Source organism: Carassius gibelio, chromosome B22 (assembly GCF_023724105.1).
Source record: "Carassius gibelio isolate Cgi1373 ecotype wild population from Czech Republic chromosome B22, carGib1.2-hapl.c, whole genome shotgun sequence".
Classification (NCBI taxonomy): Eukaryota; Metazoa; Chordata; class Actinopteri; order Cypriniformes; family Cyprinidae; genus Carassius; species Carassius gibelio.
The window spans coordinates 27,954,364-27,980,217 of NC_068417.1; the positions used below are offsets into that span (position 1 = coordinate 27,954,364).

Below are 25,854 nucleotides of genomic sequence, written 5' to 3' on the forward strand. Positions count from 1 at the left end.
TACAGCATGTGCCTGAATTAGTCAGTACAAGTTCATTAGTGTGAAAAAGGCATTTAACAGCATAAAAAACAAAAAACAAGATTCGTTGCAATCTGCAAATGTAGAAGACGGCAGTTCTAAGAGCTGAAGAACACATGAAGCATGTCACGGTGGCGTTTGACAGACGTCATATAGACAGAGGAAGTGCACATTTAACTTGTTAGGCTCCCTTTCATAGCAATATATTCTTAAGACAGGTATTAGAAACATACAAGGAGTCATTTTACTATAATACTGTCCAGAAATATGAGATACTGACAGTGTGTTAAATGGCATGTTTAAGCAATTTTCAAGGTTAAAATGTTTACTGATGAATGCAATCAGAAAAGAATTTCGAATAGTACTTTAGTTTGTAAAATAGAATATATAAACCAAATTAATCGCATTAAATCGATTAATCGCATCCAAAATAAGTGTTTACATAATATGCGTGTATGCATTTAGTCATTCAGATATAAATATGAATATATACGCAAGTGTACATTTATATATACACATAAATATACACAGTTAACACACATGTAAATACTTATTTTGGATGTGATTAATCGCGACTAATCGATTTGACGCGATTAATCTATTGGAGTATCCTCCCCCAACAAACTACAGTACAAATCGAAATTTTTCTGATTGCATCCTCATGGTGTCCATTAGGGTTGTGGAAATTTTAGTAAATATCTGGAAACACCTCTTTGCAACCCTAGCATCCATTTACTCGAACATAAAGTACAAGAATTACTATAGCGGATTTGTGAGATGTAAGATAATCCGATGTTGTTCATTTTGCCACCTTCACTAACCGTCATTATCCTGAGCAAGGTTTGTTAGTGTGCGGTTTAGTTAACTATATGCAACTGTAGTTTCATCTCAGAACATTATGAGGTCGCTAATATCACGCGGGATTGCAAGTATAAACGTAGACTAGAATGCAACCCTGTGTTACCTATACGTCCTACATCCGTGCGACTATTTGTGCAACTGTACTTTATGAGTGAAATTAGTGCTCAGAGGCAGTTAATAGTTTGAGGAGGGGTTGAGCTGTTTCGGGTCCGAAACCAGTCCTGCAAGGACTTGCCTCCGAAAAGAGCAACACATACAAAACTGGTAAGGAACAGACACGCTGATGTTTAATGCAGAGAAAGGCGATGGTGGAGTTCAGGACAGATTAAAAAAAAACCGCAACAAACACCACAACGCAAAACATAACAAAAAAAGCAAACAACAAGCATCGACAAGGAAAAACAATCCAGTTCTCAAGATGGAAGTCATGAACCGTTAAGACAATGGAAAGACCGTCAGAGATGAAGAAGCATAGTAAGAAACAAAATGCACGTCGGAGGTCGAGAAGGGGAAACAAAGGCTTGAAATTTGTGATCTTAAAAGAAGAACAGCAGAACGACTGATCCAATAAATAGAAAGGAAGAGGAGGGACCCGAGTCTCAGAGAGCCATATATGATTCTGAGCGTGTGGTTCAGCCGGACAGGCTGCGCTGGGATGGGGGTTCAGGGGGTTTCAGAGTGGTGAGGGGTCTCTCAGACACAATCAACATTTCGAGAAGGTCTGCTTGAGCTCATCCAGCACATTCCCCAGCAGCGATGGCTCGTCGCACTTGGCATCGATGGAGACCGTCTGATCAGACTGGATGAGAGAGAAACGTAGGGTTTTAACGAATCATCTTCCTAATCTGAATCATTAACGATTCAGTTTCGTGTTCTAGATACTCACGGTTTTGACCAGCAAACAGACGTGGTGACCCTGGATCGACCTGCTGTACATGGAGGCGCAGGAGTCAATCCTCTCCACAACTGCAAACACAGATAACAAGAGAAGAACTGATTTAAGGGTGTCCATATTTTGAAAGGCATCACAGGGGTCTTTGTGAAGTGGGCGCACCGGAGAAGTGATGGTGGAAGCAGATCCTGGCCAGCAGGTGGTGGAAGGGCATGTTGATCCCCTCTAGCCGTAGAGAGCTGCCCTTCAGGTCGCCCGACTCCAGCAGCTTTGCGTATGCATCACTGACAACACAAGATATGAACGTTCAGCTACATCAACTAGCTTTGCCTTAGTTGTAAACAATTAACAAAAGTCTTAAAATAAATAACAAAAACATTTTCATCATCCACAACCCCTAAAATAATAATAATAATAATAATAATAATTAACAGTTAACTACACTTTGTTTTGGGAAATATGGGGTGGAGATAAATAAATAAATCAGAAAAACATACAATTATTTATTTATTAAAGAAAAGCTCCAGGTTTGCCCAAAGTTTGAGAATGTATTAAAATTCCTGTAAAAATAATATTCATAATAATTATTTATTATATTAGGATTATTATAGAATGTATTATATTATTATTTATATTACTACTAAATAAAAAAAATATTAAAAATGCTATTAAATATTATTAGCATTAAAAAATATATATGCATTTTACAGCACAACTAAATTGCAACACTAATATTTACGGCTGTCTTTACTGATTCAATAAATACTCTATTTTTTTTTGAGGAAAATGTGGGAGAGGGGAAATTATAATAATAAGATATCTGGGCTGTTACCAAGAAAATTAAATCAGTAATGACTAATTCATCTTCGCAATGCAGAGGAAACACAGAAGCTGCATCTAAAATGGTATTTAGATGGGTTTACGCAGATTAATGCAGCACAGGAATGCATTTAACCTGCAGTTACAAATGCATAATGTTCTCATATATTAAACATTAAAACATTGAATATATTTGAAATGATTTAACTAATAAAAAGATACTTTCAATGTTTTTTTTTTTAGTACTGACTGGAACCGAAGTGGCTACTTTAAGTATTTTAATACATAAGCACACTACAGCGTTCGATGGGAGAGAGGTCTGGTAATGTGTTGCTCACCTGTAGCAGGGAGTGGTGATCAGGTATGACGTGCATGTAAAGTGCAGTTTGAAGTCCAGTTTCTCATGAGTAGAGGATTCATCCGACTGCATCAGAAAACAATCAATACACAAGACAACACTGGAAACCTACAGAAAAGCATGTGCTGCATGAGAGGTTCTCACCTTAACTATGAAGGTGAGGGTTCCCTTTAGTTTCTGAGGCATGACGATACTCTGCACTGAGAACACGAAGCGGGCCTCATTCGAAACCCCTGGAAAAAGATGTGAAGACATGAGTGAAATCTGCCTAAGTGGAGTGGATGGCGCTCTCAGGAGCGTGGCGGTCCTGACCTGGTGGCAGTTGGAAGGGGACGGTCAGGCCGTCGTGAGGTCCGGCTCCCTCGGGCCGCTGCAGTTTGGAGTTGAGGGAATCCAGCACATTGAACTCCATCGACTTCAGGAAGCTGTCGCTCTTGTTCTCGAAGATGATCGACACCACAACTTTGCTCTCATCCTGATGGTTGCCCTGGATGTCGTACACCTAGAGAAAAGAAAAGAGGTTTTGAATGGAGTAGGAAAGCGTTAGGAGACCAAAACATGCAGATCAGACAACACTTGCATTAAAGCAGGCCAGGAGAAATGGGAATATTACTCGCCCAAAACTAGCCCAGGTCAAAACCATCATCCAAAATGAGGAAAAGATCAGATCAGCTTTTAAGACACCAAACAGGTGTATTTAATAACTAATGTTTAGAGTCAGAGCTTGAAGATGATTGGACAGTCTCGCACTCCAAAGACTTTAGTCACAGCAAACACCAGATTACAATTTTTTGACCTAAGTGCATTTCTGTTTATGGTGTTACAAGTTATGTATGTAAACGTTTTTATTTGTTACTCAAGGTAACTTTATACATAATAAATTGCGCGCATATATATATATACACACACACACACACACACACACATACACATTTGTATACCCCACACATAAAACTTATAAATTATAAAACAATTTTATATATACATTTGATAATTATTACACATTTTTCTTTACATAGTTTTAGATATTTACTAGCTATTTTAGTTTTTTTTTAAATAAATTAAACATTTTATAAATTGTATATTTAAGTTCTAGGAATTTTATGTACTAAAACAACAACATAAAAGATACATAATACTACATAATTAAAACCCATATATAATTTTGACATTACACGCATATAATTGTATATGCATTTATTAGAATATCAATTGTATAATTTGTATACATTCAAACATTTAATAAATTGTATATTTATTAATGATATATTTAATAAATGCATCCATTTTTGTTTATATTTGGGGTCTGTTGTGACTAAAGTTTGAATCACAGCAAATTAGTAGCAGCAACGCTGGTTGTGATGTCACGGTTACCTGCTCAGCATCTTCTCTCATCTTCAAACATGCACACAGAGACACATGAACAGTTGATCATTCATGAACTATAGAGCAGAGTCACTCAAAGTGTGTGAGGATCCTGAGATCACACGTCACACTCACCATCTTGATGAAGGAGTTCTCCGCCAGCACAGAGTAGTTGGACATGGGCTGAAACGAGACGAGACGGAGGCTGGATTAGTACAAGTGCTTCTACTTCCTGTTTTAGTGACACAGAGTGTCCTTGTGTGACAGGGACTGACCGGCAGGGGCTCCTCTTCCTCCACGGTGCCGTTCTGCACCGAATCCTCTCCTCCGGCCTCACCGTGATGGTGATGATGGTGGTGTCGCTTCTTCTTTTTCTTCTCCTTCTCCTCCTTTTCCTTCTTCTGCTTTTTCTTCTTGTGTTTAGAGGATTTCTGAACAGGAAAACAATAGACAGTTGCTGTAATCTGGTTTCAACTGAGCACAACCATTATTTTATATTCTTCTGCTGTCTTTTCAACAAAAATCAGTTACCAGATGAATAAAAACACCACTATCGTTTCTTGCCTAAACACGCATAAGATCAGGAACAGGTCAAGTGACCTGCTCCTCCCATAAAGCACTCAATCAACTCAAATACATTCAATCAGCAAACCCAGTACTATATAAAACTCACTGAGAGTAAGACCAAATTTATTGCAGTACATTTAGATATTTTTTATGCTAAATTAAAAACAAAGGTCTATTTTTGTGCTTTATTTCTAATGTGCATGTACACAAACATACATGCATACATACACACACATGATTTATAATTGTAAAAAATGTTTTATACCTTTCGTTACTTCGTTAAATACAAATAACTGTAGTTGTTTTGTTTAAAGATGTATTTATTTTTACGTTTAATAATGTTAATGTAAACTGAATTGTTAATTACAGTTTAATTTAAATTTATATCATGTTCATTAAAATATAAATACATATATAATATTGTTTGTTATAAAATGTAAATTTTATTTTAAATTGAATAATTTATGTTTAAAAGATTAAACTTTTTAATTGTTTAATTTTTAATGAAAATGTTTTTGAAATGTTTTTTAAACGGCATATATTTACAGATGATTAATGTTTAATTCAAAACTACGTCTATTAAAGAAAGTATAGCTTTTAAAAATATATTTATTTATTTTAATACAAATAATGTATTGTTATTTATGTTTAATGTAATTAAACAGTATAACTGCTTAATGTTTAATTAAATTTATGTTTCCTTAAAATGCAAATATTTATTGTTGATTAATGTTTAATTTAAATATAAATAAACACAGCGTTTTATCACATATATATTTACAAACGTGTTCATTTTAATATATTTACTTATTTAATGTTTAATTTAAATCAGTTTGTTTATTTTAAAAGCAATGTTTTTTAATACAAATATTATTTAATGATCATTGTGTTTATTTTAAAAATATCTGAAGATGAAAACAGCAATGCAAGTGAAACAAACAGAAAAACGGTTTAAAAACAAAACAAAAAAACAAAGCAAAACTCAAAAGCAGTTGTGTAAGCCTCACCGTGTCCTCTGGCTCGGTGTCTTTAGGCTCATCAGGTTCAGATTCTGGGACGGCCGCAGAGCTCGTGTCCACAGCAGACGAGGACACAGTCACCTCCTGCAAACAAACACACATTAAAACACAAACTTCTCCCTTCTTTCAAAACCGTCCAGAGACCGAAGAATGACCAGCTACACTATGAAGCATGCAGAATTGAACAACATCATGATCAAGAAGAAGAAAAGCTGATTTGATTTGGGTGAATTGTCACATTGGGAGAAAAGGGTGAAGTAGTGCTGAACCTGCAGTGAGAAAGTGACATTTTGGCTTTTTCGCTTTTGAAGCCTGTGTTCATATTAAGAGGAACCGAGCTAAGATATCTGGGCAGATAAAAAAAATAATAAAAATACATCAAGTCCTTTCGGTCTCAGGTGACCTACATTCGGTTCATGAGGCAAAACCTGAGCTGTTTGACTGGAACCGCAAGAACTGCCCAGAGTCCTGGCTGTTTATGATGATAAAAACAAGAGAAGCATCCCACATCAGTGATCGAGACACATTTACACCTCCGCACGTGCACACATGCATCCTGAGCTAAAACAAGGAAACACTAAACACACACAAATGTGCCAGACCTGTGAAAAACAGACGAAAATAAGACTGGTGTGACAAAGAGATTGGCACGTCAAGAACAGCGAGAGCCCGGAGGAGGGAAAACATGAAACAAAGGCTCAGACCAGAGGGGGAGGAGAGGGAGAGAGAGGGACCGGACCTGTGCGGCGGGGGGGACAGGAGCGCTAGAGAGCCAGAAATCCAGATCCGAGGCCTAGAAGAGAAAGGCAAGGTGGATGGAAAATGAGTCCAATCCTGTTCGACTTGAACAGAACCAAAAATAACAAAACAAATGCCCGGACAACCTCAGAGAAACAAAACCAGCACATATTTAATAAACATGTCTGTTACTGCCACTTAAACGTCTTTTCGTTATAACAGAACGCAATTTTTTTCTGTTATATTTCAGTTAAATTAATTTATGCATGCATGTACGCGATTGTAAATGTGGATGTCATTTGCGTTTTATTTAAGCAAATATAAATAGCTAGGTTGCTGCGCCCCCTGGTGGTACAGATTTTAAGAAACGGGAATTTTCATTGTCAAATATTAAACACATTGTCACATTAAAATTAAATAATTTTTTTCGTTAAGGTTAAAAATGCAAGACGTAGATGGAAGAAAGCTATTAATATAATTTTTTCATACAACTATTTCAGTTAGTGCGCAAAACCTTAATAATTATATATGTAAGCATACGAGTCCCTCAAAGTCTAATTTCGTCGTACTCGCGTTACACAGCAAAATAATAGCAGCCTACTGAATGCAGTGCGTCACAGTAAAAGTCACCAAGCCACTATAAGATTCCTGACCCTCATTTTGAAATTTGAATATTTTAATATATACAAATATACAGGAAAAATTACCGTATAAATTTAGGCTGAAAATTACTTTTTATAAAAATTATAAAATATTTTTTTTTTTTTTTTTCAGTATTTCCCACTTTGTACTACTGTCAAATAATAGCACACATTAGAGCATAACCTATTTATAGTATAACATAATTAATGTAATATTCAAAGTGTAAATAAAGCAAATGGCTAGTGTTTGTGAGGGAGAGGCTGTAAGAAGAGCGTTTTTAACGAGAATACTTTAATATCGGTCCAAAACCAATCATACCTCAGCAGATGTGGATGTGGGCGGGGCTGCCGCCTCTTTGGTCTCCTCTGATTGGACAGGCTCTTCTGGCTGGGACTCCAGAAGCTCCTCCTCCACTTCTTTGTGTTTCTTCTTTTTCTTCTTTTCCTCTTTGCTCCTCTGCAAAACACCCAAACCACCTTTTGAATACTAACGAAGCAGAATTACATTAAACACCAATATTCGCTCACAACTGTCTTCTCACCTTCCTGTCCTTCTCCTTGTCTTTCTTCTTCTCTTTCTTCTCTTTACTGCTCTTCTTCTTGGTCTCCGGCGGGACGCTCTCGCTGACTCGGTCCTCAGCAGGGCTCTTCAGCACCTCTGGACGGTGGGTCCTCACCGGAAGCTTCTCGCTGTCTGCAAGCGGCCTGGAAAGAATAAGAGAAACAGATTAGATGGACAGAAAGAGGAGGAGAGAGTGAATAGGAGAGAGAACTAGTCGAATGGATGCTAAGAAAAGGGGCAAAAGTCTAAAGGCCTGTTCGCAACAAGTCTGATGTGACAGGGTCACAAATGTTTAACATTTCATCAACAAAAATATTTTGCTGCACCAAAACTATACACACCTTTGGTCTTACAACTACCAATCAGTGTTGAGAAATGATAGGTTTGAAGGAGTTTGCTTTGTTTTACTTGAAATCTTGTGGTGCATTTGTTTTGTGTCAGAAACTGAGATTTGGTGTGAAGAGGCCTTCAAAGCAGTACAATATTAACCTGTCCAACAACAAGCAGACGGGTTTAAAATCTCTGATCAGGAGTATCAAGGGAAAAGTCAAAGCCAGGCAAGGCTGTCAATGCTGACGTATACACACTAACATTAAACATTTTATTACTGGGGTCAGGAAGATTTTTTATTTACCGTATTTTCCGGACTATAAGTCACACTTTTTTTCATAGTTTGGCTGGTCCTGCGACTTATAGTCAGGTGCGACTTATCAAAATTAATTTGACATGAACCAGGAGAAATGAACCAAGAGAAAACATTATCGTCTACAGCCACGAGAGGGCGCTCTATGATGCTCAGTGCTCCTGTAGTCTACACTGAAGACATAGAGTGACTTATAGTTCAGTGCGACTTATATATGTTTTTTTTTCCTCATGACGTATTTTTGGACTGATGCGACTTATACTCAGGTGCCACTTATAGTCCGAAAAATACGGTTTATTTTTTCCGGAAAGATTGTGAAACCCTTTTATTTAGCGAGGATGCATTAAATGGATTCAAACCGACAGTAAAGACATTTAAATGTTACAAAATAATTTGATTTCAAACGAATCTTGTTCTTTTGGGGGTAAAAACAAGACTTCAATAAAAATATTAAGTCGTACAGCGGTTTTCAACATCGTTAATAATAAGAAATGTTTCTTGAGCGGCAAATCAGCATATTAGATTGATTTCTGAAGATTCATGTGACGCTGAAGACTGGAGTAATGATGCTGAAGATTCATCTGTAATAATATTTCACAGTTTTTACTGTATTTCTTTATGAAATAAATGCAGCCTTGGTAAATAAAGTCTTACAAACCCCAAACTTTATAACGAAAGTGTTCAAGTTGTAGCAATGTGACCACAGCCAAAACCCAACTAGCAGGTGAGCTGATCAGTCATGCACAATGTGTTTTTGACAAATATTATTCGGTCCAACAGTGACATACTGCAACTGCCAGGAAAAACAGGCGTGGTAATTGGGCAGTTGATTCCACCGGGTCACGTGATCGCAGGAAGTACTTACCTTGAGCTAAAACCAGATAGCAGACTGTCAGGAGGGCAGATGCGTGCGTGCGTGAGGGAGAGAGAGACAGAGAGACAGATGGAGAGAGACAGAAGCAGACAGCACCGTGTGTGTGAGAGAGTGGAGAAGATACAGGAGAACTGGAGATAACAGAACATGGAAAACCCAACAGATGCAAAAGACAACTGGATTTATTTTGCATCTGTACGAACAGAAACTCTAGACTCATAAACCAGCTAAAGGCGGTTTTAACGAATGACGGTGGCAAGAAGCATGAAACTGAAAACAATATCTGGAGGGAAAACAAGTGGTGATACTGAAAATAAAGTGGTAATTGATGTCCTCGGATCAACAGAGAGTGTCTCAGACCAAACGTCAGACACAAAACAACAAGAACGTGGAGAATTTCCTAAACTGGATATCAAGGAATGAGAGTTAACACGTACAGCTAGTGATGCACTGAAATATCAAAAAGTGAGAAAAAGAATTTCGGACAAATTTGTTTTGTAAAGCCAAAATCGTTAATTGAAACAGTGCCGTTTTATTTTTACTTCTCTGATTTGACCATATCAACGTCAATTTCAAACACACAACACTTCATGAGCATAAGAGAGTTACATTTCCATATATTTAAATACTGAAACTAAATACCAGATTCAGTCATTGGCTAATTGGAAAAACATTGTGGATTATTGCTGCAGAACTTCAACTGGTTTAAACTTGTTAGAATAAAGAGACTTAAACATAAATTTCAGTTTTGCTAAAAAATTCATTTCTGCACATCACTATATGTAGCACATGTATGAACTGTAGGTGGTGACAATGTGGCACATACTTGTCCAGATCGATGTCTAGAGCTCTATGAGGGTCGTTAGGATCCTTATCGTCATCGTCACTTGGTAAGGCATTCTGGGAACCAAGACACACCAACATTATTCTTTATGGTTTTATGGAGAACAATTTTAAGTACTTCTGAAATAACAGCTTCCCACCTCTGGCATCTCCTCTGTGACTATGTCCACATGTTGAGCGGGCGTGATGTCTTCCTCGCTCTCGGGACCCGAATCCGCCTTCCTCCCTTTTCCTCGCTTCTCACGCTTTTTCTTCTTTTCCTTCTTCTTCCTCTCCGCCTTCTCCTTCTGCTGGCGCTCTTCCTCCAGCTTCAGGTACTGGTCGGACATGGGCATCCCTGGACCAAACAAAAGACAGTAAGTTCTAATAGTATTAAGTGTGTTTTATTCTATATGAAGATGAAGCAGTTTTTATTCGATGTGGATAAGATGTTAGGGATGGGTAGATTTGCTCACCTGGGACTTTGAGAGGCACACTAAGGTCGATCTGCACCACCGGAATGTGTTCTACACCTGGCGCGTCGTACACCTGCAATTGCAGACATGTTCTAGTGAACTTAGAGAAGTAGTTTTGGGAGAAACTTCGTTTTTCAAAGATCTGAATCATTAGAAGCATTTGTTTTATAAAATGGTTCACGGTTTTGAATTGATTATTATGATGTTTTATCAGCTGTTTGGACTCTCATTCTGACGGCACCCATTCACTGCAGAGGATCCATTGATGTGCAAGTGCATAATGCTAAATTTCTCTAAATCTGTTCAGATGAGGAAACAAACTCCGTTTAAATTTTTATGTTAACTATTCCTTCTAACGACGACAAAAAAAAAAAAATACATTTTCCAAATGATCTCTGTTTTGCTCATATGTAATGACATTTTTTAATGTATTAATTTCTGTGGTTATCATGCCCAAAAGCCTATGTAAATTGTCCCTGGAACGGAAAACATTTGTATCAACAAATAAAAATAAATGTTGGTATATCTTATACTCTACACATGCCATTAACATTGATACAGATTATAAACAATTTGGGACCTAAGACCGATCCCTGCAGTACACCACAAGTTATGTTTATGTAGATTTGTGTTCATTAATTTCTATAAATTGTAGCCAATTTCTTAAATAACTACGCAAAACCAAGGTTGCTGAACTGAATAACATATGATACAAGTTTAGAACTTCTAATCAAACAAAAGATTAGTAAATGCTGTTTCGAAAGCAGTCATCACTAATTTCGGCTTTAGGATTATGTGATCATTCGACTGAGTACCTTCTGAGATGATGGTGATGCCTTGATGTAGAATGGGTTGTTGGCCTGTTCCTGCTTCCTGACTTCCCTCCTCTGTGTAAAATCGGACAAGTGCATTAAGATGACTGTATTGTCACATTTTCTGAAGGTCTGAAGGACAGCACGGACTTACCCTGGCCAACTCTTTCTCATCAACCTCAGTGTTTCTTGATCTGTAATGCTTGGGTTCTTCTTTAGCGAACACAGCTTTGGGCTTCTCATCCTCAGACTCGCTCTCTGACGGAGGCTCATTGATCCAGGCGTCGAGATCCAGACTAGAGGGGGAAAACAACAGCTAAAACATATATTTCTATTGATACTCTTGAGATAGTCAATAAATGACTCACCCTTCTGGTATAGGCACTTTCTTCTGGGCCTTGGGGGCCACAGGATTGAGTTCGCCGGCGAAGAGAGCCGTTACTTCCTCGGCCACCTCCACGTTCTTCTGCTGCAGCTTCTGGATGTACTTCACCAGCTGGAGGATGCAGGACGCCTGAGGGGAACATCATGGTTAACACTGTCTGATTAAGTGTGTGTGTCTGTTTCAAAGCCTAATAAATCATATTATTCAAATCCCAACTTATGGAAAAAGATTGACATTAGCATACTGCTAAGTTAATGAAGTCAGACAGAGTTGGCTGGTTTTAGCTGGTTCTCTAGCCTTGTCATAGCTGGTCAGTGGTCAACAGTCTGGTTTTTTGGGCTTTTGACCACTTCTTTAGCTGGTCTCAAAGACTCAACAGACCATATCAGACCCCACTGTAAGGTTTGCTGGTATTAGTGAGTTTAAGATGGAATTAGTTGGTCTTTTGATCAGCTAAAACCAGTCAACTAGCATTTTAGCACATCGCTAGCTTGCAGCGCTAGCATTTTTGATTGTCACGACACACTAGAAGGATACTTGTGTGACGCCATCGTAGATTTGGCCAAAAACGGGACATTCAAAGTCGCAATGAAACAGAAGTATCAGGAGAGTTTTTCTTTCATGTCGTGAAGGATTTTGAGATTTTGGAATTTAGAATTTAATTTCCATTTCATTTCAAATAATTTTGTGGCCTAGTGTCTGGAATAGCCTTCATTCTAGGAGTCTTCCTATGATGCCAAAAAACTGCCAGCTCACCCCTTCCAAAAAAAATTAACCATGGTTTTTCTATAGTAAAAGTGTTGTAACTATGCTTTTTTGGCCTTTTTTATTAACATTTGTACAACCACAGTTTTACCACAAATAGCATGGTTAAAATATGGTCAGTGTAGCCGTGGTTAATATGAGGTTCTGGTAAACCATGTTTTCACTATAGTAACAATGTTTTTTTTTTTTTTACTAAAACCATGGTTAATTTTCGTAAGGGACGAGATGTCAGAATAAAGCTTCTCCTCACCCTCTCCTGCACTTCCAGGTTGGCACTCTGGACGAACAGCGGCAGTCTGTCTATGAGCAGCTGGCTGGTCTCTTGCGCAGCCTGGCTGTCTGTCTCGCCTTCGTGCTTCTGCAGCACCGTCGCAAACAGCTTAGCCGCATTTTGTACATACACCGCCTGGATGTGACCGGGCAGGGTGGCCACTTTGGGTCTCAGCATGGCCTCGAGTGTCTGCATTGGGTCTTCCAGATGCCTGTGAGGAATAAGCTGTTAGCACGCGGTTATATGGTTGAACCTTGAAACTTTCCAGATCGTCATCACGTACTCTGAGAACTCGCCGCAGATCCACGCGGCGGCGTAGAGAACCTCGCAGATCCCGTTGCGCTGCGTGTTACCAGTCAGCAGGTGTGCATTGTCCAGCAAAGTGGCCATCTGAGCCACGGCGAAGCCTCGGATGGCTTTGACTCGGATGGCGACGTCCAGCATCTGAGAGGCGATTAGGTGGCCGTGCCTTGTGCCCTCCAGACGAGTCAGTTCGACCAGGATACTGATGTACCTGGAAGAAAGAGATTATGTAAAATTGTAACTGCTAAAACTGTGTTTTAGAGACGGTTCACAAAGTTGCATTTAAAAATGCAAGATGCATGACAGTGGAATGGGGAAAACACAAAAGGTCTTGCAACTACGTATAAGAGCTGATTTACACAGAATTCTATTTTTCATTAAAAAATGTGAGATGCAGGAGAGTGGAATGAGAAAAAACTGCAAGTCTTGGGAGTATATTTAAGGGTTAGTTCACACAACACGTTTTCGCATTTAAAAACAGGAGACACATGGCACTGAAACAGCAAAAAACTATGTTTAAGGGCTGGTCACACAGTATGTGTTTCTGCATTAAAAAAGGAGGACAGTAGAATGGGAAAACTACTCCTAAGTGGTGGTTCACACAAAACGTGTTTTTACATTTTAAAAATGCAAGATGGTGCAATGGGGGAAAAACTAAAGTTCTTATGACTATTTTTTTTTCTTTTCAAGCATAAATTTATTTTATCTTGAGCTGTCATACATGAAAATGCTCAAGATGAACCAGATGGATGTCTTTGACCATTGCACTCACATGTTTTACATAGAAAATCGACAGAAATTCTATGTGAACAGCCCCTAAGGGCATACATTCCTGATGTTGAGTCTTACCACTCAAAGTTGGTGATATACTGGTAGTTGCTCTGGCTGCAGATGTCGATGATCTTGGTGAGCAGCTCATCTCGGTAAGTGGTGCCTTCCGCTTTGTCCACATGGAGCATGAGCTTCTTCACGATCTCCATCAGGTTCTTCTTCGAAACCTAGTTGAGTGCATTTTCCACCACGTTTTAGTAACCTCATATATTTGAGCTCCTCACAACTTCAAGACTTCAGAGGAATGTTTAAATGTTGTACACACCATGCCATAGAGCAGATCCAGAGCTCTCAGTCGGATCGACTCATCTTTGTCGTCCAAACACTGCAGGATCAGGTCCTTGTGCGACTGCACAGACTTGGGGTGCGTCTTTAAGATCTTGGACATGGCCAGAAGACCCAAGTACTTCACTGGAAGAAAATCACAGCATCTAAGCGACTCTTGCATTGAAGCGTAGTCTCTCTGTTTGCTAACTTTAGCTATATTGTATTCATGCTAAATTACGTTTTGTCTCAGTTCTTCTATTTAGACAAGTCGGCATGCAACGGAAGTAGCAACATATATTTCTGTCCATATTGCGAAGTACATTATGATTATGAAAAAGAAAATAAATATTGGTTTTCCCCCAAAAAAATTGGGACTTGGTTCTATCCATTGGTAGTTGATTGGATGGAGGCAAATCTGAATGTGAGCTTGCAGACAATTCTGAGTCTGAATGGACAAAATTATTGGAGAAATCATGCATACATCAGCCAAGAGACGCCTAGCATTTTCCAAGAGACATTGTTTTACAATTATTAGGTCAAAACAAGTGATATACTGTATAAACAATGTCAACTTCCATTTCGTGCCGACTTTAAAATCTGCTGAATTTAAAGCCTTTAAAATCTAAAATGACTAATTTCTTATTACTGAAAAATCTGCATACATAAACATACATGGAGAAAACACACACACACACACACACACACACACACACAAAGACAATGGGAAAACACAAAGACAAAGAAAACAAACACACACCCCCACATGAACACAATTGGACTTTTTGCTTTGTTTTACTCTGCCAGATTTGTAAAAATTAAACGCATATTTGATTTAATGCAGCTGATGGTTTAAATGAACAAAATTTGATAGACTAAATATAGATGCATGACAATTGGAGCCACATTTCTGTGGTCTTGGGCAGTCTAGCTTTGTTGATGCAAAAACAAAATGTACAAATACACTGATCTATTTAAGGAACACATGGGGCTTCAGCAGGATTGACAGAGTGCCAAAACATTCAGCTGGAAGTAAATATCAAACGGTCCTATGAGGGAACTTTGAGGAACAAAACAAGGCAGTCCAGGATTCACAGAGCTAGTCTACAGCCAGCTTGACTGGGACTCTGATAACTCGAACTCCTGCAAGATAATTCAGATTACTTGATGCATATGTCTTGAAATGCGTTTGATTTTTGGAGGAACCTTTTCCAGTTCCTCAGGCTATAAAGATAGGATTGACTCTCGCCAACTCCCTATTGTAGTACGGAGGTGTCTTCGAGTTATCCGGGATGGAGATCTATCATCTACAGGGCCAGAGGTGGGGCTCAGAAACACACAGACAATGAGAGAATGACACACTGCAGGCATTGACAGAAGGCTCACAGTTCTGGTCCGAGTCTTCAATCAGGATTCGCAGTTTCTGCACACAGAGCTGCGGACAGGAGATAGAAATGGAAAACAGAAGAGACAAAAGCCATTATAACCCGGTTTAAAACCTTTCCACACCATCTTACATCAATGGTCAAAGAGGAAGCCAACTTAAGATGGGTCAAGTGCTTGTTTCAGAGCCACGGATTCAGTTTTAAAACATTAGGTAAGAGTCATAAACATGCAAAATTCTGATCTCTAGAGAATTTATATAATATAAGTCAGACCTATTAACTTATTCATTAATTTAGCAGATGGTTTTACCGTAAGTGACTTTTAGTTATGATAATTGCTCAAATTAAATATTAGAATATTATTATTTAGAATATTACTGGCTCAACATGTCCAATATTTACTAAATAAAATAACAACAACAATTATATTTCTGCATGTTAGACTAATAAATGAACTGTAGGAAAATATAGGAAAAGACAATAAATAATAAACAATATTAAATAACTTGCATTTAAAATGTATTAAATTGTATACATTTATATGTATTCTTTTAAGTATTTTATAAACTATATTAAAAAACTTCAGGCATTGGCCCAACATATCTAATATTAACCGAGTTCACATAACTACAATTTCAATATTTTATATGTTTGTGCTTTAGATAACCTGCTTCTTTATTTCATTTAATTGAAATCATATGAATGGACACAAAGATAAAACAAAACTATTTTCATCCAAGGACCTGAAGTATCAATGTAACGTAAAGAAACCACTCTAGAAATGTATCAACAAAGCTTAATTATGAATTAACAGACTAAAAATGCAAATATAACGTTTAAATCAAACTGGCATGGAAAGGGTCCACTTTAATATTGAATATAAATCAGTGATTCGACAATGGCCCACCTGTATGCTAGCACTGTGATTGGGCATCCCAGAGGACAGCGAGATCAACACTGAGGTGAAACGGGAGAGAGAACCGACATCAATAACTATTTTAAGAAGTGGGTGCTCTAGTACAACACCGGGTCACGGCACCAAATACTGACCTGCTATGACCGTGTTGACACATTCATAGAGAAGCGACATGGCCGAGGTACTGAAAGAGCAAATAAGAGGAAGGACAAGAACATAAAGAAATATTATATTTAATTGTAGTATTTTTGGCCAACTTGAGCGCTGTGGAGCGTTTTAGTATCACTGTTACCTGTGGATGAGATTTGTTAGGGGCTCAATCAACTTCTTTCCCAAACGAGGCTCCAACGGTGTGAGAGCACCAAACTAAGACAGGGAAAGTTCATTAAAGAAACTGACAAAAGAGGAGAATCACTTCCTTTTCCAACCCAACACATATCTCACCAGTTTAATGATCTTGATGAGAACCCAGTTGTTGGTGGAGGAGGTCATGAGTTTGAAGAACAGGGGTGCCAAGGAAAGGTAGTTCTTGGGATTTCTTCTGGCCAGTTCACAGATGACATTCACAGCTGCTGACTGGACACCTGGGAAACACATAATTGAAACAGTTCAAGTGGAAGCCTGAAATATTACCGTTTAGTAGGGCTGGGCACAAAACAAAAACCTATTTTTCGATTAATCTGAAGGTCTGAAAAAGCCGCAAATTGATCGTTTCAGGTATTTATTTCAGCAAACATTCGATACAAGATCTGATTGATGTGAATCTTATTATTAAGTCTTCTCCACTAGATGTCATCCTCTTATTTACCTTGCGCAATGTTAAAACGGAAATCCAGCAGAGGTACTGTTGACAAGAACCTAAAACAAATATGCTTGATATGCAATGCTCAGGTGTAATTCTATAGGAATACTTTAAATCTGCGGAAGCATCTGACGTCACGCATAAGGCGCCATGATTTCTGCAATTGATGACTAAATGGCGCAGATGCACTGTTTTGTTAATCACACATATACTAAAAGCGCAATGTGTTTTCAGCCTCTGTCGTCTCACTATATGATGATATGAACACACTAATGTCATCGCCAGCTGCTCGGAGAGTCACTTCATTAGCATTTTACCATTTAATTGGAGAAAACTACCGTCATATCACATACACAGCAGCTGCAAATTCCTCAATGCAACCCGTCAAAATAAAGGTTTGGGTTAACATGAATAAACTGTGTCAGAAATGTAATATTATTTAGCAGTCTTAAGACTTAATGTTATGATAAAGCTACTACTACCACTACTAATAAATATTAATAAATCTTTATTTTTAATTTGAACAGTAAACCTCTAGTGCCGCACTTTGTTTGACAAAAAATAAAAGGGTGTAATTTTCACTTAATGCTTTATGCCTTTTTTTACAGTTTATAGGGCCATTTTATTGTCTAAAAACCTTACATAAAAAATAGATTTAAAATACAGGCCTGTGGCTCTTAATTTTCCATTTTTTTTAATTCACCATTTGAAAATTGATGCTTGCTGTTATATATATATATATATATATCAAAAGCATTTGTATTAAAACTATATTCACTGATTGTAATCTAAAAAAAAAAAAGAATCAAGAATGGAGTCAAATGGAATTGAGATATTGCGAACTGGAATTGAATTGAATCGGGACATCTGAATCAATACCCAGCCCTAACGTTTAGCGAGATATGTTTCAGCATCCGTACCAGGATCTGGGTCCTCCAGCTTCTCTTTGAGGCGTGGGAAGGCAGGACGAAGGGACTCAGGGTACTTCAGGAACACTTTGTACATGATCAGCACCGCCTTCTTGCGAATGTACGGCTTAGTGTGGGACATCTGAGATGGATGAAGGTTGAGACTGAATGAATGTCTGCTCAACGTCAATATTTGCCTGAAGTAAACACTGTAAATGGATTTACCAGAGTCATGATGTCATTGGCCAGGTCACGAGCAAGGTCAGGGGTCACGAAGCAGGAAAGGCCAGTCAGAGCCACGCCAGTGTCATACTGGTTGGGACTACTGAGATCCTGTTGAGCGATTGAGAGATATAATTTTTTTATATTTCAGCAAGTTGTTAAGGCAGTTTCTCATCTTAATTTCGTTTAACCTGATGTACTAATTAAACTAAAAACAATAATGGTATCTCAGTGATGGCAACCAGCATAATCAAAACAAACAGGGGTGAACGGGAAGCTCAAAACGCACCTTGCGGATCTGATTGGTCGTCAGCATGATGACATCAGTCCCCTCGTGAAAGCATTGCGATGCTGCAAGGTAGCCAATTCGCTGAAAACAAGAGACGAAAGAGACATTTATGAACCCAAATAAAATAAATATCTTCATATAAACAAAAATATGGCTTTGTCTGTGCTCTTTCCATTTAAAACCACTACACAACCACTACATTTTAATCATGACCCAAACAAAGATGCTGCATACATGCAAAAAGAGTAGTTTTTGATTGACCTTTTTCAGAATGGTTTGACTTCAGTTTTGTGAAACTATACATAAAAATATCTGCATGAAACAAACAGCAGACAAGCTGAATGAGAGACAGATTCACTCTCTGCCAGCAGATGGCGCTTAAAGTATTTTCTTGGTTTGTGCTGTAAACAAAGCAGCGCTGCACTTATGAACTTTAATATGCATTATACAGAAACAAGATGAAAAGAAAAAAATACCATCTAAACTTTTCTAAAGAGAGCAAGTTCCCCTCAGACATGCATTCATATAAACTTATACTTCTAATTGAATCGTTTGGCATCTCAACCGATTTGAATCGTCACATATTTGAATTGATTTTCAACCGGCTCACGGTTAATCATTACACGCCTAATTAAGTCTTACCAGAAATATGTAAAAAAAAATATATATACATTTCTATGACTTAAATTAAAATGCAATGAGTCATGTGAACCAGTGTTGCAGTAGAAAGAAGTAAAGCTAAAATTTAGTTAAATATTAAAAGTAAAAAAAAACTAATAATAAAAATTAATAAAAAAAAAAAAAAATATATATATATATATATATATATATATATATATATATATATAATAAACTAACGAAAGCGGTTCTCAGTCAGTGTAATAATTGGAAATAAAAAATACAATACTAATATTACAGACTTAAAATATAAACATAACTTTGCTATCAGGTCCTAAATAATACTAAAATAGCATATAAATAATAAAAATGTTGTGGAAAAACCTCTGGATCTGGTCTGACTGTGACTAATATTATTTTCCACATCACCTCTCACCTTGAATGTGAATTTGGAGGAGCTCATCACCTCCACGATATTGAACGCAGCCCAACTGACATCATAGCCAAGCATCTGCAACTGTTAGGAGGAGAACACAAAAGAATCAGTGACGGCTTGAGCTCAAAGCATTATGAAGCAGATCAGAAAGGACACAAGCGACAGACGCTCTTACGTAGGTGAGCTTGCAGACTGCATTGGCTTTAACAGCGATGTTGTCCTGTTTGAGTTCTTGTTTGATCTCATCGATGCACGTCGAGATGTATTTGGCCTGTAGAAGGAACAAGAAGTATTGTTAGAAAGAGTGAGACAAAAATACAAAAAGATGGTTTAGCTTCCTGTTGCCAGCAGCATCTACCTGAACTTAACTGAACTTTAACAGAGTGTGCTTTACCATATTTCTAACAGAAAGTATATCTACTTCATCGGAATAATGATAGTTCACCGAAATGACATCATCCTTGCAGTTACAAACCCGTTTTTTTTTTTTACTCGCAAAAAAAAGAAAAGAAGATATTTAGCACAATTGTTCAAGCTGCTCTTTTCCATATAACTAAAGTGAATGGAGGCCAGCAGCACAAAGGACTGAAATCACAGTAAAATAAAATAAAACAAAATTATTTTATATAATATTCTAAAACTCATTTTTAGTTGATAATGTTCATTTAGTGTAACTATGTACTAAAATAACAAACTATAGACATATTTATAAAAATGTAAAAAAAAAATACCCATAAGAAAAATCACTAAAACTTTTAATAAAATGAAACGAAAATAGAAAAAAATATTCAAAATAGTACTTAAACCACAATAGTACCAAATTATTATGGCGTGTTTTGCAGTGAGAAAAAAAGAAAAGGGTTTTTAAGCAACATAAGGGCTGATAAACGACAATTTCATAATTCTTGCATTTTTTAAATTACACAGTATTTTTGTCAAAATATTATTACAGAAATCTGAGGGGGCACTTTGAACAGGCATGACGCGTCTCTGACTAAAAGTGCTGATAAACCACAATCGCTCAAGGCCAGAGTCATCATTACATTGTGATTTAAAAATAAATTCATTAAAAACACCCAGCGTACACACACACACACTCTTTCTGCATCTCAGAGACACACAGAGTGCTGTTGTACGGGCGAGTGTGCTGGTCATGTGTCTTTAGTCATGAGACAACCAGAGCAATGCCACAACATGTGAAGGGGTTAGAGAAGCGTTCCATGGGCACAGAGACACAGAGCAAGACGTCTTTACTGGGGTAAAAAGTGTAAATATGTGGTTAACTATTGTTCTAAAAAGATTTTTCAGGAACATCTTTACAAACTCCTTGTGACCCATTATAGGTAATTTAAGCCCAGAGAGACTGAGAACACAAGCTGAACAAAAGTTCTTCAGAAGGTTTTCGATGTATTGTGGGTCATTTCCACCCAGTGAGATTGAGCATTATGGGTGATTTCAACCTAGTACATACAAAAATATAGGTTCTCCAGAAGATTTTTCAGCCCACATCCCTGGAAAAACCCTTGTGAATGAAGCATTATGGGCAAGTTTAACCCCATTTTTCTATAGGGTTTCTATAAGGTTCTTTTCACAGCTTTACAAAATTATCTTAAATGGTGTATTAGGCCTAGAACTTCTACCCAGTGAGATTGAAAACATGGGATAAACAAAGATTCTCCAGAAGGTTTTCTTCATGTAGTTCTTACGATTGATGCATTATGGGTAACTCCCACCCAAAGAGACCGAATCAAAAAATGGGTCTTCAGGTTTGATGCATTAATGTTAAAAATGAAACTCCAGAGGTAAACCAGTCGTCAAATCGTCACGAATGATGCATTGTGGGTAATTTCATCCCTGTAAGAATGGAACATGTGGGAATAGATTGTTCTCCAAAAGATGTTCTTGTCCAGTCCTCATTCAGCTCCAATGAATGGTGCATTATGGGTCATTTCAGCCCATTGCTGTGACTGAAATATTTGTCAGTTAGCCAAGAGTTGGATTTGACGAGCTCAGCAAACCGTCACTGAAGTATGAAGATGAACTCAATGTCCTTCCCAAGCAAACAAGAGAGCACAGTCTGGAGAACAACCTTCATTCCCTCCTTTACAAAAACTAACCAGAAAACAATTGACAACTGAAAAATTAAACATCTACAATGCACCAAAATGCTTTAACTCCAAAATTGTAGGTTTTAAATTCAACTACGATGTCCAGAAATAGCGTTTAGGTAGGAAGCTCACTAGTTTTGAGCCCTAGCCAGTGCTTTGGAGAAGTACACCCACCTCTTGTGGAAACAAATATAGAGGTCTAACACGAAACCACTGGCAGAGAGCGAACAGAGCACGGTCTGACGGTTCATTCAGGAGCCCATGAATATTTCACAGCACTGTGCGCTGTTGGCCAGGTGACAGACACCATATCTAGGTCCACCGGCACAGGTTACATTGACCAAGCCTGGCTGATACCTGACTCCAGATGTTTGCAGATTAAACCGGCCAGGAGACCAGAACCACGGGAACGTTAAAGCAGAGAATAAAGGAAGTATGAGTTTGTGCGACTTAAACTCAGTTTGATTTTTAACTATAAAGAAAGACGGCGACCAAGCAGAGCAAAACCAGACAAGACCTGAATCAAGATTGTAGTGTGAAGTCACTGTAATGAGAAGCCAAGTACTTCTGCAAAACCAAACACCTGGACTCAACTTTGCGTTTACAAAGTAGAGCTGCCAACTAGTACTCGATTATAAAAGTAGTGCAGAAAATGTAGTTATTGATATGTAGATTTTAGTAATATTTAAATACTATTTAAGTTTTTTTAGATATACTTTCAGATTTTTTGTAATTGTTTGCTTTTCAAAAATAAAACAATTTCTTTTTCTTTATCAGTTCTAGTGTTCTGTTACACTAGTTCCAAAGCCAACATTTCTATATCTTTTGCAACTAATACTTACATTTCAGGTTTATTGGAATTAACACTGTTTTAATAATTCATATTTTAGTTAATAATGTCTAAACCGGCACAGTTATTTACATTGTCCAACACCGATAAACCAATAATGCTTTTCATATTATCTCTGATGTATAAATGGCAAATAGAAAAATTCTATACCAATTCAAAAATAAATAAAGATAAATACATTAATCATTTTAAATGTTCAAAGTGAATTTGGCCACCAAAACTTTTTAAAATGATTCATTTTAGGATTTGTTAATAAATTATTAGTATTTTTAAAGATGAACTTAAAGTAAGCTAAATGTAAAAATAGTGGAAATGAGCATGAATAGTTCAACAGCCAATATAAAGAGTGATTTTTTTGTAGATGGGATCATGGTGCTGTTTTTTTTTGCCACAGACTCAAGGCCACATCGGACAAAGCGGGTCATCCAGGAAGGTCCACCCTGCGTCAAACTGACACGTTCACTGGCTATGGCACATCACAAACACCTGACATCAGTGTTCGGAAGGTTTATTGCATTTCATAACATGTAAATTACTGACCTGCTGTCTGCTAGAAAGGCAAACCGGTGACGAAAACCAATATGAATCTCCTAAAAAGGGAACAGTATTGTGATGCCATAAAAGTGGGGAAACCCTATTTGTGATTGTAAATGCTAATCTTGTATGCTTTTTCAAAGGGAGGGGTGAGGACGGGGCACATTGGAAGAGAAAATTCAGCTTTGTCATTATAGGTAACCAGGCAGCCTGAGGCCTACAATTGATTCCACATTTCATTCATCAAAACGTACATCACAAGAAACCAGCGATTCTCATCCCTGATGCAGTGTTCGAGCTGACAGTTGTGATTTTACTGTGTCCGTAACTTCTTAGCTTTCTACCTAGGCAACATTTCTGTCCATCACAAAAATGTCTAGTAACAGTAGTATATTTATTTAATGCCATATCAGCAGCCAAGGCTATTTTTTAATGGCCAAATGCAAGTATATAAAATACAATGAAAACTAGCAAACAAACAAACGCAAGCTATATTACACAAGATTTTTAACATTAACATCTGATAAAAAACAATTCTACAACTTTTTCTGCCAAAATTTTACTAAATAACTCTTTAAGGGAGTCTCACAGAGATGTCTAAATTCAGCGTTATAAACCAGTTCGAACATCTGAATCAAACATTTTTGGGCATCATAAGTACACCACAACATCAAATGTTTAGAATTGAACATTTATTGGCATCACAGATGCATTCGAACACTCAAATCTGTTGGCATCATGACTGCATTCAAGCATTCGAATTGAACATTTCTGAAAATTTTTAATGCCTCTTCATAAATTTTAAATAACGTTTTTGGGATTTATATGAATGTTCGAACCTTTTAGACATCACTGATTCATCTAAACATATTTGAATACCCGAACTGAGCATCATAAGCACATCAGAATGTTTCAAACTAATGCAAGTGAAATGTTCGCTTGAGTATTTTGTGTTTTATATAAATAATCGGTTATTTTACCATTGCAGGAGCACTGGAACGTTTGAAATACATATTTATTGGTGTTACTGGTGCGGTCGAACAGTCGAATCGAACATCTGTCAACATCGCAGTATTCGAACGTTCGAAAAAAACATTTCCGAGCGTCGCTTGCGTCATCATGCGCGTTCGAATCTTCGAATCGAACATCACACGAGCGTTCGGACATGCCCAGAAAATGCTGTCTAGACAGGCAGCTCACTAGTTGTTAAGACACGGCCAAATCTCATGACACACATAAGTGAGCCCAGCAATTATGAATTGACATCTGTTCTTTAGCACACCCAGTCTGTTTATAACATTTATAATTACACGGTTGATTTGTATCAAAAACAGGACGGGATCAAATCTTTGCAGAGAGCATTTATATAACGTTAAGTGTCTTAACCGTTAGCGATGCTAACTGTCCTCATGATAAACAAAACGATGACCGACTGTTCTTACAACACAAACAGCTGTCACCAGCCACACAAACACTTAAAAACACTGAAATTATATGTTATTGTGTAAAAAACAATTGGTTGTTATCTAGGCAGGTTATATCGGGTTAGCTCACCTGAAATCAGGTGATTTGAGACCACTGACACGAGATCAGCTTGATTCATTTATACCAGCTGCGTTTAATGTACAAAAACATCCGACTCTGAGGCAGAGTCAAGTAACGTTAAATGGAAATAAAGGGATAGAGTGCCTCACCTCATCTTCCTTATGGTTCCTGATGCCACGTACTAAATCCTGCAGGTTTTTATCGAACATCCGATCGATGCTTCCCTTCACGATCTTCAGAGCCATGATGATCTCCCTCTTGTCCTACCGGACCGAACCGCTTTCTGTGATTACTGGCCGGCCCGCTGGAGCGCTAGTCTCTCATTCAGTCCCGAACAGCGGCCTGCACAGGACGGCTCTCGCTCCTTCAGTAAGCGCTGATCTGCAGCGGACCAGTGCAGGAAATGGCTGACAAAAATGGCGAACCGATCACCTGACTGACAAACCCAGCCACACTGCGACGCGACGCACGCGACGCATCCCTGCGTGACGCTTCACAGATTCGTTTCACATTGCATAAATAAAAACTTCTAATAAACTAAACCTTACTTTCTTTAGATATTATGTTGAATCATGGAGTGTTTTCTAACTAAATATTTTCTGAATAAAAAAATAAAAACTTCGTATTTGCTCATTTAATGTACTTATGGATGCATTTGTCACGGAGATTCCCTCTTACTGTCTTTTATTAGAATTTATTCTTTTAATAAAATGCATTGGTTAACAAAGCAGTCTACATCGCTACACTAAATGATTGTTTACGCGTCGCTCATTTATGCGTTTATCGTATAATATCAGTATTTTATATATAAGAATAACTAGAAAAGCCAATAATCCTGATCTGATAATTTGCTTAACTCACGCTATTGAAATGCCAATTATTCCTATATACATACATACATACATATATATATATATATATATATATATATATATATGTGTGTGTGTGTGTGTAC

General features: G+C 37.6%; 1 protein-coding gene across 6 annotated transcripts in view; it reads right to left on the minus strand.

Annotated features, from left to right (window-relative positions):
• Positions 1-25,391, minus strand: part of LOC127987500 (AP-3 complex subunit delta-1) — a 26,258-nt gene extending 867 nt beyond the window's left edge. Inside the window, exons 1-35 of one of the 6 annotated variants that reach the window (XM_052589845.1) lie at positions 25,049-25,286; positions 20,038-20,133; positions 19,863-19,943; positions 18,809-18,889; positions 18,523-18,630; positions 18,310-18,439; positions 17,032-17,171; positions 16,880-16,953; positions 16,722-16,771; positions 16,579-16,628; positions 15,673-15,721; positions 14,288-14,433; positions 14,041-14,189; positions 13,172-13,402; positions 12,868-13,099; positions 11,836-11,981; positions 11,622-11,763; positions 11,471-11,542; positions 10,656-10,728; positions 10,341-10,537; positions 10,184-10,257; positions 9,349-9,372; positions 7,821-7,983; positions 7,598-7,735; positions 6,639-6,692; positions 5,888-5,983; positions 4,589-4,744; positions 4,449-4,496; positions 4,323-4,343; positions 3,261-3,450; positions 3,093-3,181; positions 2,929-3,014; positions 1,934-2,055; positions 1,766-1,845; positions 1-1,678 (exon numbers count right to left, since the gene is read on the minus strand). The exon at positions 1-1,678 is cut by the window's left edge and continues 867 nt beyond it. In XM_052589845.1, the coding sequence (XP_052445805.1) occupies positions 1,583-1,678; positions 1,766-1,845; positions 1,934-2,055; positions 2,929-3,014; positions 3,093-3,181; positions 3,261-3,450; positions 4,323-4,343; positions 4,449-4,496; positions 4,589-4,744; positions 5,888-5,983; positions 6,639-6,692; positions 7,598-7,735; positions 7,821-7,983; positions 9,349-9,372; positions 10,184-10,257; positions 10,341-10,537; positions 10,656-10,728; positions 11,471-11,542; positions 11,622-11,763; positions 11,836-11,981; positions 12,868-13,099; positions 13,172-13,402; positions 14,041-14,189; positions 14,288-14,433; positions 15,673-15,721; positions 16,579-16,628; positions 16,722-16,771; positions 16,880-16,953; positions 17,032-17,171; positions 18,310-18,439; positions 18,523-18,630; positions 18,809-18,889; positions 19,863-19,943; positions 20,038-20,133; positions 25,049-25,144 (3,780 nt within the window). In that variant the 5' untranslated portion in view covers positions 25,145-25,286 and the 3' untranslated portion in view covers positions 1-1,582. Of the gene's footprint in view, positions 1,679-1,765; positions 1,846-1,933; positions 2,056-2,928; positions 3,015-3,092; positions 3,182-3,260; positions 3,451-4,322; positions 4,344-4,448; positions 4,497-4,588; positions 4,745-5,887; positions 5,984-6,638; positions 6,693-7,597; positions 7,736-7,820; positions 7,984-9,348; positions 9,373-10,183; positions 10,258-10,340; positions 10,538-10,655; positions 10,729-11,470; positions 11,543-11,621; positions 11,764-11,835; positions 11,982-12,867; positions 13,100-13,171; positions 13,403-14,040; positions 14,190-14,287; positions 14,434-15,672; positions 15,722-16,578; positions 16,629-16,721; positions 16,772-16,879; positions 16,954-17,031; positions 17,172-18,309; positions 18,440-18,522; positions 18,631-18,808; positions 18,890-19,862; positions 19,944-20,037; positions 20,134-25,048 lie in introns of all 6 variants that reach the window. The other 5 variants (XM_052589847.1, XM_052589849.1, XM_052589846.1 and 2 more) reach the window with 5 other exon arrangements.
• Between the last annotated feature and the right edge of the window lie 463 nt (positions 25,392-25,854).